Genomic DNA, 14,289 nt, shown 5'->3' on the forward strand with positions numbered 1-14,289 from the left:
CTGATCCTATATTCCATTTTTGTAACAAAGCTAAAAAACACATTAACTTTACATTAACTCCTTAACATTAACTCCTCCATCACGGTGTGGTACGCAGGGGCCACAGCCAGGGACAGACACAGACTGCAGCGCATTGTGGCCTCTGCTGAGAAGGTGATCGGCTGTAGCCTTCCATCTCTCCACGACCTGCACGTCTCCAGGACTCTGGGCCGAGCAGGTCAGATCACAGCTGACCCTTCTCACCCTGCACACGGTCTATTCAAACCACTCCCCTTGGGCAGGAGGCTACGGTCCATCCGGACCAGAACCTCCTGCCATAAGAACAGTTTCTTCCCCTCTGCCGTTAGACTCATGAACACCTCATAACTCAGTCACCTTAAGCTTAACTCTCAATAGTTTTACATCCTCATTGAAGACAACTTTGGATGCTGTAGCTCCTCTGAAAAAGAGAGCTTTAAATCAGAAGTGTCTGACTCCGTGGTATAACTCACAAACTCGTATCTTAAAGCAGATAACCCGTAAGTTGGAGAGGAAATGGCGTCTCACTAATTTAGAAGATCTTCACTTAGCCTGGAAAAAGAGTTTGTTGCTCTATAAAAAAGCCCTCCGTAAAGCTAGGACATCTTTCTACTCATCAGTAATTGAAGAAAATAAGAACAACCCCAGGTTTCTTTTCAGCACTGTAGCCAGGCTGACAAAGAGTCAGAGCTCTATTGAGCTGAGTATTCCATTAACTTTAACTAGTAATGACTTCATGACTTTCTTTGCTAACAAAATTTTGACTATTAGAGAAAAAATTACTCATAACCATCCCAAAGATGTATCGTTATCTTTGGCTGCTTTCAGTGATGCCGGTATTTGGTTAGACTCTTTCTCTCCGATTGTTCTGTCTGAGTTATTTTCATTAGTTACTTCATCCAAACCATCAACATGTTTATTAGACCCCATTCCTGCCAGGCTGCTCAAGGAAGTCCTACCATTATTTAATGCTTCAATCTTAAATATGATCAACTTATCTTTGTTAGTTGGCTATGTACCACAGGCTTTTAAGGTGGCAGTAATTAAACCATTACTTAAAAAGCCATCACTTGACCCAGCTATTTTAGCTAATTATAGGCCAATCTCCAACCTTCCTTTTCTCTCAAAGATTCTTGAGAGGGTAGTTGTAAAACAGCTAACTGATCACCTGCAGAGGAATGGTCTATTTGAAGAGGTTCAGTCAGGTTTTAGAATTCATCATAGTACAGAAACAGCATTAGTGAAGGTTACAAATGATCTTCTTATGGCTTCGGACAGTGGACTTATCTCTGTGCTTGTTCTGTTGGACCTCAGTGCTGCTTTTGATACTGTTGACCATAAAATTTTATTACAGAGATTAGAGCATGTCATAGGTATTAAAGGCACTGCGCTGCGGTGGTTTGAATCATATTTGTCTAATAGATTACAGTTTGTTCATGTAAATGGGGAATCTTCTTCACAGACTAAAGTTAATTATGGAGTTCCACAAGGTTCTGTGCTAGGACCAATTTTATTCACTTTATACATGCTTCCCTTAGGCAGTATTATTAGACGGTATTGCTTAAATTTTCATTGTTACGCAGATGATACCCAGCTTTATCTATCCATGAAGTCAGAGGACACACACCAATTAGCTAAACTGCAGGATTGTCTTACAGACATAAAGACATGGATGACCTCTAATTTCCTGCTTTTAAACTCAGATAAAACTGAAGTTATTGTACTTGGCCCCACAAATCTTAGAAGCATGGTGTCTAACCAGATCTTTACTCTGGATGGCATTTCCCTGACCTCTAGTAATACTGTGAGAAATCTTGGAGTCATTTTTGATCAGGATATGTCATTCAAAGCGCATATTAAACAAATATGTAGGACTGCCTTTTTGCATTTACGCAATATCTCTAAAATCAGAAAGGTCTTGTCTGAGTGATGCTGAAAAACTAATTCATGCATTTATTTCCTCTAGGCTGGACTATTGTAATTCTTTATTATCAGGTTGTCCTAAAAGTTCCCTAAAAAGCCTTCAGTTAATTCAAAATGCTGCAGCTAGAGTACTGACGGGGACTAGCAGGAGAGAGCATATCTCACCCGTGTTGGCCTCTCTTCATTGGCTTCCTGTTAATTCTAGAATAGAATTTAAAATTCTTCTTCTTACTTATAAGGTTTTGAATAATCAGGTCCCATCTTATCTTAGGGACCTCGTAGTACCATATCACCCTAATAGAGCGCTTCGCTCTCAGACTGCAGGCTTACTTGTAGTTCCTAGGGTTTGTAAGAGTAGAATGGGAGGCAGAGCCTTCAGCTTTCAGGCTCCTCTCCTGTGGAACCAGCTCCCAATTCAGATCAGGGAGACAGATACCCTCTCTACTTTTAAGATTAGGCTTAAAACTTTCCTTTTTGCTAAGGCTTATAGTTAGGGCTGGATCGGGTGACCCTGGACTATCCCTTGGTTATGCTGCTTTAGACGTAGACTGCTGGGGGGTTCCCATGATGCACTGTTTCTTTCTCTTTTTGCTCTGTATGCATCACTCCGCATTTAATCATTAGTGATCGATCTCTGCCCCCCTCCACAGCATGTCTTTTTCCTGGTTCTTTCCCTCAGCCCCAACCAGTCTCAGCAGAAGACTGCCCCTCCCTGAGCCTGGTTCTGCTGGAGGTTTCTTCCTGTTAAGAGGGAGTTTTTCCTTCCCACTGTTGCCAAGTGCTTGCTCACAGGGGGTCGTTTTGACCGTTGGGGTTTTTCATAATTATTGTATGGCCTTGCCTTACAATATAAAGCGCCTTGGGGCAACTGTTTGTTGTGATTTGGCGCTATATAAAAAAAAGTTGATTGATTGATTGATTGATTAACTCTGTCACTTTATCATTTTATCACGGGTCACTTTAGACAGTGTACTTTGGTTTTTAATTGCACTCCTCCCACTGCACTGTTTTTTTTTCTGTTTTTCTGTTGCACACAGCCTTTCATATTTCATATTTCTTTTTTTATCTTATTTTGACACACATGTTATATTTTATCCTAGCATTTTATCTCTTCTTAATGTTGCACCATTGTACCAAAGCAAATTCCTAGTCTGTGAATCCTGTTCACTGGCAATGGCAATAAACTTCTTCTGATTCTGATTTTAGTGTTAGAGCAGGCAGCACAATTGTGACATGGAAAAAAAACAGTGGCATTGTACAAATGTTCCGTGCGGCTGGCCCCTCTATAAGTGTCTGCATGAACAAGACAATCCCAGATATTTTTTGCCCTGGAAAAGGAGAAAAGTGGCAGTGTATTGAAAATGTCTTTCCCAATGTCATCAGCAGACAAAATATGCCAATGTTTTTTAACCACATCACAAATAGCGTGGCCAAGTGGTGAATAGGTGGTGTTAAACACACACGAAAAGGTTTTCTGTTTTTTTTTTTTTGTTTTGTTTTTTTTTTCTTTTTTTTTTGTGTTGGTATTGTACAGAAGGTCATTTCTATTTAGCTCATTGACTCGTGCAAACGCCTCATCCAGAGTCTTTCTAGGGTATCCTCTTTCAATAAATTTTTTGAAGAGCTTGTGGGCCTCCACCTGAAAGTCCTCATTCCTTGTACAGATACGCCATACTCTAAGGAACTGGCTGTAAGGCAGTCCTTGTTTGAGGGGGGGGTAGGATGATGACTTGAATAGTGTAGCAGACTATTTCTGTCAGTGGGTTTTGTGAAAAGGCTGGTGTAAATGTCCACCCCATTAAACATTACCTTAGCATCTAGAAAGTTCACTTGATGATGATCATACTCAATATTGAATTCAATTGATTCAACACAGCTGTTCAAGTATTTTACAAAATTTTGGAGGTCCAAAAGAGGGCCTTTCCAAATTAGAAAAACATCGATAAATCTTTTCCAGAATACAGTGGAAGATGAAAAGGGATTATTGTTATATACGTATTGATGTTCAGGCCAGCCCATAAATAAATTTGCATAATCAGGTGCAAACGTTGCACCCATTGCTGCCCCATGAGTCTGAAGAAAGAATTCCATCCCATAAAGGAAATAATTCTTTGTTAGAACAATTTCAGACATGTCAACCAGCAAATCAGTCGGGGGGATATCTACTGGTCGGGTGTTAAGAAACCACCTGAGGGCAAGTAAGCCAGATGAGTGTGGAATGTTTGTATAAAGACTGACCACATCCATTGTGGCCAGAACAATCTCAACATTAGGGCATGCAACCTCAGTAAGTTGGATAATAAAATCACCAGTATCTTTCAGGTATGAGGGAAGCTTTTCAACTAATGGTCGTATATGGTAATCTACAAAGTTGGACAGAGGTTCAGTCAAAGAGCCAATACTTGCAATAATGGGCCGGCATTTAGGAAAACCTTCAAAAGCCTTGTGTACCTTAGGTAAACCATAGATCACAGGTTTGGTGGGAAAATCAGTAATAAGATATTTGTACTCTGCCTGACTCACATAACCAAATGACAACGCCTGTTTCAAAAACTGGTCAATATCCCTTTTAAAAAGTCGTGTGGGATCACATGGCAACTTCCGATAAAATTTACAGTCAGACAGCTGTCTTTTGATTTCATCATCATACATTTTACTGTCCATCATAACTACACCACCACCTTTGTCAGCTGGTTTCAGAATGACATTGTTTTTAGACAGGCTGGACAAAGCAATGCGTTCACCCACAGAACAATTGGATTTAAAGTGGTGTGTAGGTGACTGAAAAAGTTCTTCTACATTTTTCTCAACCAGCTTACAGAAGGTTTCAATGCTTGCAGAGTTCACTGCTGGACAAAAAGTGCTCTTGCATTTAAATACTGCATATGCATGTTCTTCATTAGAAGCACTCTCAACAGTCAAAGGCAAGTTAGTTCTCCCCTTGTGAAAAAAATATTTCAACTTGATGGAACGAAAAAATTTAAAGAGATCTACCTTTACTTGAAACCGGGACACACTGTGTGTACCTTTACACTGAAGCACAACACACCATAACCCTCTATTAGTGACCACCCATGCACTGGGTCTCTGGAACTAATCAGGCTAAGTTGCAATAGCACGTGGCAGTCCTCCCTCGCACGATTCTGCTCTCAGCCATATGGCTAGTTGGTTTCCCCTGGTGATGACTGTTTGTCAGAGTCTCTGTGTTTGTGTGTCTGTGCGTGCGTTTGTGGACACTGTGTGTGTGCGTGTGTGTGTGTGTGTGTGTGTGTGGTCTAAGAGCTGCACATCATTACATGAAGTGCTACATCCACATAGAACATGCCCAAGTTCACGTGTACACAAACCCATAATGCAGGCGAGAGCAGAAGCCCATTTTGTAGCACCAATAGCAAACCTGGTGTGCTGCCCCAGAAAGAAACCAGCTATGTTTACTCCCCTCCTGTCCAAATACACTATCAGGTTTTGCAATTTACACAAAGTAAAGCCTTTCTAAAGTTTACACACTCTTACACGGAGAAGAAAGTGTGCTTTATGCATGTTTGAAACATGACTGAGAAAAATTATAAAAGCTAATGATAGTTTTTACATTGAATTGTTCTCTATCTTGTGCCATCGTGTTTGTTGGTTAACTGTTGTGAACAGAATAGTCTTCATGATAATGACCACGAGTGAAGTCACACATGTAATCCAGCACATTAACTGTGACAAATAGTCCTGCTTGAGAATATTACACCAAATCTTGGAGCATTTAAATGCTGCTTAGTCAGATAGTGCACCATTCCTCTGTTGTCAGAAATGTTCTTGCCAGCATTATGTCACACACAGGAATGTAATAAAGTTTGGCCTAAACATTAATAATCTTGACATGCCTGTTAGATGTTTATGTTTAGGTGAACAATAAACATTGTCAACAATAACGATTTGGGATTTAGGTTATGAATGAACTGATCCCACAAAGTGTTTGCAGTGGCTTAGTGACTTAATGTCATTGTTAAATAAAAAATAAAATAAATAAATAATTAAGTATTCCGCTGGGTTTAAATTTTGTTTCATTTTTACCCGAGACCAACATATGGCCGTCGGGTATTGCAAAGACCTGGCATCCATCTGTCTGTGTTCAGCACAGAGGTGAGAGTAAGTCACTGTCAAGTCATTCTCAAGGCATCAGTCTGCAAGTCCCAAGTCAAGTCTCAAGTCAGCTTGCATACAGTTGGTGGTCATTATGACTTGAGACTTTATTTGGGACTTGCTGACTCAAGACTTGAGAGTGACTTGATGGTGACTTACTCCCACCTCTGGTTCAGCACAAGTCCAGTTCTATTACTGCCACAGTCTTCAAATTCACAGGGAACATTCTTGGGACACAGACCTTGGACAAGTTCAAAGATGGCTAACTTTGACATAATTTAAGAGGTATTTTGAGAGGTTAAAAAGTCACATTCTGTTTGAATCTGTTCTGCTTTGTTTTTGAGTGGCAGGTGATGAAAGCCAATCAGAGTAGAGCTGCACCATGATGCCAGTGGCTGGTCTCTTCACAACCACTTTGCTTTGTGTTTTTATGTGTGTCTGTCATATACTGTATAAAAGCTAGTGAGAAATAAACACTTCTAAAACTGAAAATGCAGTTTTTGGAGCCTAATAACACCTCTGGACTTATTTTGTGGATGTCAGCATGGTGATGTCACAGGCTGGTAGCTAGCTGCAAAACTCTTTCGGTTGTGTGTAAATATATCCTCTGTCATGTATTAAGTAAAATATAGCGAAAAGTAAACCCTTTGAAAACTGAAAATGCTCATTTTGTAACCATTTTGTTTGCGTGTATGCTAACCTTCGCTAACTCAAAGCTAACTTCCTTTGGACTTAAATTTATCTCATTAATACCAGCAAATGCACAGAAGGTGATCTACAAATATTCCTTGATTTGCAGTACTTCCGCTTTTGTCAAATGCTCATGTACACGCACACGCAAAGCCTCCTGCAGACGCTGTTAAAACATAAATATTGTTTTTGATTGACTGATTAATAGAGGGGCTTTATTGAACATGTGCAAATTGTATGTAAGACAACAGGATCTTAATTACTGCAAATTATAAAAGAACACAAGGCTCATACGGCTGAGGGTATTTTAGCATTGTTATTTATTTTACAGCAGTGGTTGGTAATTATGATTCTATGTGTATTGTAAAAACTTAAATTTAAATGTTAATAATCTAAATAAATACTTCTAATAATGATAATAGAGCGCAGTGACTCGGTTGATAAGGAGGATAATATGTAGAGCTCATATCCTGCTCATGCTACCTGTCTGTATCTTTGGACAAGTCAGTTAATCAGTGCTGTCCCAGTCCAGTTTTCTCGACTCTGGTCATACTTAATCCTCTGTGAATTTATTTTTAACTAGTTGCTCTAATTTTGTTGTGACATTTTTTGCATGTTTTGGTGCTTTTATTTTTTTAATCATAGAAACATTTTAAGGTGGTTGATATTGTCACATTACACCTTGAAGAAATCTAATTTGCCTTTACTTGAAGATTGAAATGAAGAGTTGGCATAAACAACAGACTGGGGGAACATCTTGTCAAGTGCTCTCGACCTCTTTTCAAGTTTTTAAGAGACTCTTAAGGCTCGTTTGACTCAAATGGCTGAGTCTGGTTCTGATGTCAAGATAAAACCCCATCTGCAGTGTTATTTTGGTGATCTCAGAGGCAAAGATATATATATATATATATATATATATATATATATATATATATATATATATATATATTCTCTTTTTTTGTGGAAGAGCCAGTCCCTATTAACCTGCTGTTTTAAAGGAAACATTTTTTTCTTAAAATACAAATGACAGAAGTGGTTGCCTCCTCTGTTCTCTTCCTCTCCTCCCTTTGGACTTTCCATTCTGACCGTTCCAGAAAACCTGAGGGAGATCTGTTATTCTTTGTGCTGCTCCATCGTGTACAGTTTATCACTGCCTGTCATACAACCCCTGGCAAAAATTATGGAATCACCGGCCTCGGAGGATGTTCATTCAGTTGTTTAATTTTGTAGAAAAAAAGCAGATCACAGACATGACACAAAACTAAAGTAATTTCAAATGGCAACTTTCTGGCTTTAAGAAACACTATAAGAAATCAAGAAAAAAAGATTGTGGCAGTCAGTAACGGTTACTTTTTTAGACCAAGCAGAGTAAAAAAATATGGACTCACTCTATTCTGAGGAATAAATTATGGAATCACCCTGTAAATTTTCATCCCCAAAACTAACACCTGCATCAAATCATGTCTGCTTGTTAGTCTGCATCTAAAAAGGAGTTATCACACCTTGGAGGGCTGTTGCACCAAGTGGACTGACATGAATCATGGCTCTAACACGAGAGATGTCAATTGAAACAGAGAGGATTATCAAACTCTTAAAAGAGGGTAAATCATCACGCAATGTTGCAGAAGATGTTGGTTGTTCACAGTCAGCTGTGTCTAAACTCTGGACCAAGTACAAACAACATGGGAAGGTTGTTAAAGGCAAACATACTGGTAGACCAAGGAAGACATCAAAGCGTCAAGACAGAAAACTTAAAGCAATATGTCTCAAAAATCGAAAATGCACAACAAAACAAATGAGGAACGAATGGGAGGAAACTGGAGTCAACGTCTGTGACCGAACTGTAAGAAACCGCCTAAAGGAAATGGGATTTACATACATACATATATTCACTTTGTGTGTTTTTAGGAATCCGCTAGCTTAGCGCAGCTACTAGCTCTTAGCCGGTTTAGCATGGCGGCTTCTCCTGTCTCTCCCGCGCTTTTCTGCTCTGGGTGTGAAATTTTTAGTTTATTCCTCGGCCTCCTTTAGCAGTAATGGTACTTGTAATAAGTGTAGCTTATTCGTAGCTTTGGAGGCCAGGCTGGGCGAATTGGAGACTCGGCTCTGCACCGTGGAAAATCCTACAGCTAGCCAGGCCCCTGTAGTCGGTGCGGACCAAGGTAGCTTAGCCGCCGTTAGTTTCCCTCTGGCAGATCCCAAGCAGCCGGGAAAGCAGGCCGACTGGGTGACTGTGAGGAGGAAGCGTAGCCCTAAACAGAAGCCCCGTGTACACCGCCAACCCGTTCACATTTCTAACCGTTTTTACCCACTCGACGACACACCCGCCGAGTGGGAAAAACGGGGGGGAAAACACACTTTGGCTGCTTTCAGTGATGCTGGTATTTGGTTAGACTCTTTCTCTCAGATTGTTCTGTCTGAGTTATTTTCATTAGTTACTTCATCCAAACCATCAACATGTCTATTAGACCCCATTCCTACCAGGCTGCTCAAGGAAGCCCTACCATTATTTAATGCTTCGATCTTAAATATGATCAATCTATCTTTATTAGTTGGCTATGTACCACAGGCTTTTAAGGTGGCAGTAATTAAACCATTACTTAAAAAGCCATCACTTGACCCAGCTATCTTAGCTAATTATAGACCAATCTCCAACCTTCCTTTTCTCTCAAAAATTCTTGAAAGGGTAGTTGTAAAACAGCTAACTGATCATCTGCAGAGGAGTGGTCTATTTGAAGAGTTTCAGTCAGGTTTTAGAATTCATTATAGTACAGAAACAGCATTAGTGAAGGTTACATATGATCTTCTTATGGCCTCAGACAGTGGACTCATCTCTGTGCTTGTTCTGTTAGACCTCAGTGCTGCTTTTGATACTGTTGTCCATACAATTTTATTACAGAGATTAGAGCATGCCATAGGTATTAAAGGCACTGCGCTGCGGTGGTTTGAATCATATTTATCTAATAGATTACAATTTGTTCATGTAAATGGGGAATCTTCTTCACAGACTAAGGTTAATTATGGAGTTCCACAAGGTTCTGTGCTAGGACCAATTTTATTCACTTTATACATGCTTCCCTTAGGCAGTATTATTAGACGGCATTGCTTAAATTTTCATTGTTACGCCGATGATACCCAGCTTTATCTATCCATGAAGCCAGAGGACACACACCAATTAGCTAAACTGCAGGATTGTCTTACAGACAAAGACATGGATGACCTCTAATTTCCTGCTTTTAAACTCAGATAAAACTGAAGTTATTGTACTTGGCCCCACAAATCTTAGAAACATGGTGTCTAACCAGATCCTTACTCTGGATGACATTATCCTGACCTCTAGTAATACTGTGAGAAATCTTGGAGTCATTTTTGATCAGGATATGTCATTCAAAGCGCATATTAAACAAATATGTAGGACTGCTTTTTTGCATTTACGCAATATCTCTAAAATTAGAAAGGTCTTGTCTCAGAGTGATGCTGAAAAACTAATTCATGCATTTATTTCCTCTAGGCTGGACTATTGTAATTCATTATTATCAGGTTGTCCTAAAAGTTCCCTGAAAAGCCTTCAGTTAATTCAAAATGCTGCAGCTAGAGTACTAACGGGGACTAGAAGGAGAGAGCATATCTCACCCATATTGGCCTCTCTTCATTGGCTTCCTGTTAATTCTAGAATAGAATTTAAAATTCTTCTTCTTACTTATAAGGTTTTGAATAATCAGGTCCCATCTTATCTTAGGGACCTCATAGTACCATATCACCCCAATAGAGCGCTTCGCTGTCAGACTGCAGGCTTACTTGTAGTTCCTAGGGTTTGTAAGAGTAGAATGGGAGGCAGAGCCTTCAGCTTTCAGGCTCCTCTCCTGTGGAACCAGCTCCCAATTCAGATCAGGGAGACAGACACCCTCTCTACTTTTAAGATTAGGCTTAAAACTTTCCTTTTTGCTAAAGCTTATAGTTGGGGCTGGATCAGGTGACCCTGAACCATCCCTTAGTTATGCTGCAATAGACTTAGACTGCTGGGGGGTTCCCATGATGCACTGAGTGTTTCTTTCTCTTTTTGCTCTGTATGCACCACTCTGCATTTAATCATTAGTGATTGATCTCTGCTCCCCTCCACAGCATGTCTTTTTCCTGGTTCTCTCCCTCAGCCCCAACCAGTCCCAGCAGAAAACTGCCCCTCCATGAGCCTGGTTCTGCTGGAGGTTTCTTCCTGTTAAAAGGGAGTTTTTCCTTCCCACTGTCGCCAAGTGCTTGCTCACAGGGGGTCGTTTTGACCGTTGGGGTTTTTATGTAATTATTGTATGGCCTCGCCTTACAATATAAGGCGCCTTGGGGCAACTGTTTGTTGTGATTTGGTGCTATATAAATAAAATTGATTGATTGATTGATACAGAAAAGCTAAACGAAAGCCATCATTAACACCTAAACAGAAAAAAACAAGGTTACAATGGGCTAAAGAAAAGCAATCGTGGACTGTGGATGACTGGATGAAAGTCATATTCAGTGATGAGTCTCGAATCTGCATTGGGCAAGGTGATGATGCTGGAACTTTTGTTTGGTGCCGTTCCAATGAGATTTATAAAGATGACTGCCTGAAGAGAACATGTAAATTTCCACAGTCATTAATGATATGGGACTGCATGTCAGGTAAAGGCACTGGGGAGATGGCTGTCATTACATCATCAATAAATGCACAAGTTTACGTTGATATTTTGGACACTTTTCTGATGTTTGAGGATGATATCATTTTTCAAGAAGATAATGCATCTTGCCATAGAGCAAAAACTGTGAAAACATTCCTTGCAAAAAGACACACAGGGTCAATTTCATGACATAGGGTCAATGTCAACGAGCAGATGTGATTTGATGCAGGTGTTAGTTTTGGGGATGGAAATTTACAGGGTGATTCCATAATTTATTCCTCAGAATTGAGTGAGTCCATATTTTTTTCCTCTGCTTGGTCTAAAAAAGTAACCGTTACTGACTGCCACAATCTTTTTTTCTTGATTTCTTATAGTGTTTCTTAAAGCCAGAAAGTTGCCATTTGAAATGACTTTAGTTTTGTGTCATGTCTGTGATATGCTTTTTTTTCTACAAAATTAAACAACAGAATGAACATCCTCCGAGGCCGGTGATTCCATAATTTTTGCCAGGGATTGTAGTCTTTATGCCCTTCCTGAGAGGTGCATAAACTAAAATTTTGGCATTTGCCATAGTAGAGTGTATCCTGAAAGCCACCCGGTGAGGGTTTTAGTGCCAGCTACCAATCTTTAAAGTGTAACCTGAAGGACATCAATACCTTCAGCGGGAGCAGACATTTACATTGGATCAATGGCCTGTAGGTCTTGGCATAATCCATGCTTATGCCAAACAAGACAAACAGTAGCCATTGATTCAGTCACACCACCCTAAACCACAACGTCTGTGCTTCCAATCCAGATATGGACCCAAGAGAAAGTGATGGCCTGGATCTGGGACCCAAGAGTCCTCAGGTCAAGAAGACAAGTGAAAACTGCTGCCCTCTACTTAAAGAATGTCTACTTTAAGTACCTGCCAGAATAAAACAAGCTGCCCTCTTTATCACTTGGAATTTTGTGATTTTGTGTGATGGATAAAAGAGTGTAGAGTAGACCAACACTGTACACGCATCTTTTTTCTCAACATTTTTATTCTACATGTTGTTGAAGTGGGCAGTGTGCCCCAGGGTTATACAGTTAAGGAGTTCAATATACTGCATAAAAATGCTTAAACACTTAACTGCAATTGGGGATTAAACATAACTAATATTGTTCCGCAACCAAAATCATTAAATTTATTGTGTATTGTGTTTTTGATTTGTTTTTAAGTATCTCTTACTTTAGCCCATGTTTCATAGACTTGCACAAAGAGGGAGCAGGATTAATGAGCTGCACAGCAACCAGCCAGGAGGGTTGGCTTTAGTTTGGCTGTCTCTTGGTCCATCTACATTTACAGTCTATTGCCGTCATGCTGACAGTGATAAAGCATTTTAGGGATTGGTACATTTTTAAGCAATTTTTGTAAATATAAAAATTTCACAATGAGCCATTTCTGCAGTAATTCTGGTAAGAAGCATGAATTATTTGTGCCACCAGCTCTTTGGCAGGGTTGATGGACTGCTTTTGAAGCAAGTGAATTAATTACCTAATCTCCTGTGTAGCTCACATTTAATTATTGGAGTCCATTCTTTAAACATGAATGCAGGATGTTACAGACAATGGATCCTGGGGTTAACAGGCAGGTTTGCATGACTTTGTAATTTAGATCCTGCTCAGGATTTACAGGTCAGGCAGGCTGAAGCCAAAGCGTAATTTTCTTTTGGGTGGTGACCATCCTGGTGTCTGCTCTTGTTGACCTCCCACTCCTTCATCTTCTGATTCTATTGTCAAACTGAAATGGTTCAAGGTTAAGTGTTACTTAAGGGATAAAACATCTTCAATCATTGCTGTCTTATTATCATTCAAACATCTTTTTTTTTGTGCCTTTTCTCTCTCTGATCTACTCAGACTTATAAAATAAATCTGGTTCTTTCAGTTTCTAGTGTTAAATTTGTATTTATTCTTAAGATACAAGCTTCAAAATCACACATTTACTGAGAGAGAATGACGTTTGCTTCAGCTGCATTCATACAAAATCCTTTTGGCAGGGCTGGATGGAGGATCTACAACTATTGTTTGAGCTTTATTAGATTATAACTGTGGCAAACTGTCAGAAAATGAAAGTTTAGTTGTCTGATTTAGTGCATTTCTGTGCAGAAACGCTCCGTCTGATGGACCCACTTCCCTCTAACTCACTCGACCAGCTCTTTTGCACTTGTTTTTGCACCTGAATTCGTACATACCCTTTACGCAGGGTTGTCTGGACTTGTGACAGTGTTGAGTTTTGCTAACTGTGCTTTATCTCTGCTTTAGCATATTTCTGTGGAAATGGTCTGTCTCTCACACTGACAATCTCACTGATTCCTAATCCATCACCAGTCCAGCATCCACTGACCATCCAGCAGGAGGCAGACACATCTGTGGGATATTAAATATGCAAAATAGTTTTTTTTAAATTTGGTGCATTAAAGGCTTTGTGGTTGTTAAAGGATGATGGCATTGCTTGTTTTTTAGTTTTATCATGTGTGTAATTTTGTTTTTCTTATTGTGAGACGCAACTTGGGTCATGACTCCAAGCTGGTAAATGACACGTTGTATTCCATGTTAGCAAAGTGGCATGTAATCCTTCTGTCCTTTGCTTTCTAGGTGGGCGAAATGTAACCATCTCTCTGCAGTCCAGAACTGGTCATACTCATATGCCATCAGTTGTGGGTCTGCTGGTCTTTACTCAGTTCTGGTTCTGGTTCCCCCTCTCCCATTTCCTGTCTTTGGCTTTTACACCCACAGCGATTATTGGCCTCAACAAGGATCTTAAGGTACTGAAACATATGGCTGTGGGATTGTGTCAAACGGAATGTGCATTGGAAAGTATTTCACCACTGATTATTTAGATCATCTTCATACATCT

General features: G+C 39.9%; 1 protein-coding gene across 1 annotated transcript in view; it reads left to right on the forward strand.

Annotated features, from left to right (window-relative positions):
- The window catches only part of psmd1 (proteasome 26S subunit, non-ATPase 1), a 113,532-nt gene that overhangs the window by 86,029 nt on the left and 13,214 nt on the right, over window positions 1-14,289 (forward strand). The window contains exon 20 of the mRNA XM_034179961.1: window positions 14,028-14,197. Coding sequence (XP_034035852.1) covers window positions 14,028-14,197 — 170 coding nt within the window. The remainder of the gene's footprint in view (window positions 1-14,027; window positions 14,198-14,289) is intronic.

This window comes from Thalassophryne amazonica, chromosome 10 (assembly GCF_902500255.1).
Source record: "Thalassophryne amazonica chromosome 10, fThaAma1.1, whole genome shotgun sequence".
NCBI lineage: Eukaryota > Metazoa > Chordata > Actinopteri > Batrachoidiformes > Batrachoididae > Thalassophryne > Thalassophryne amazonica.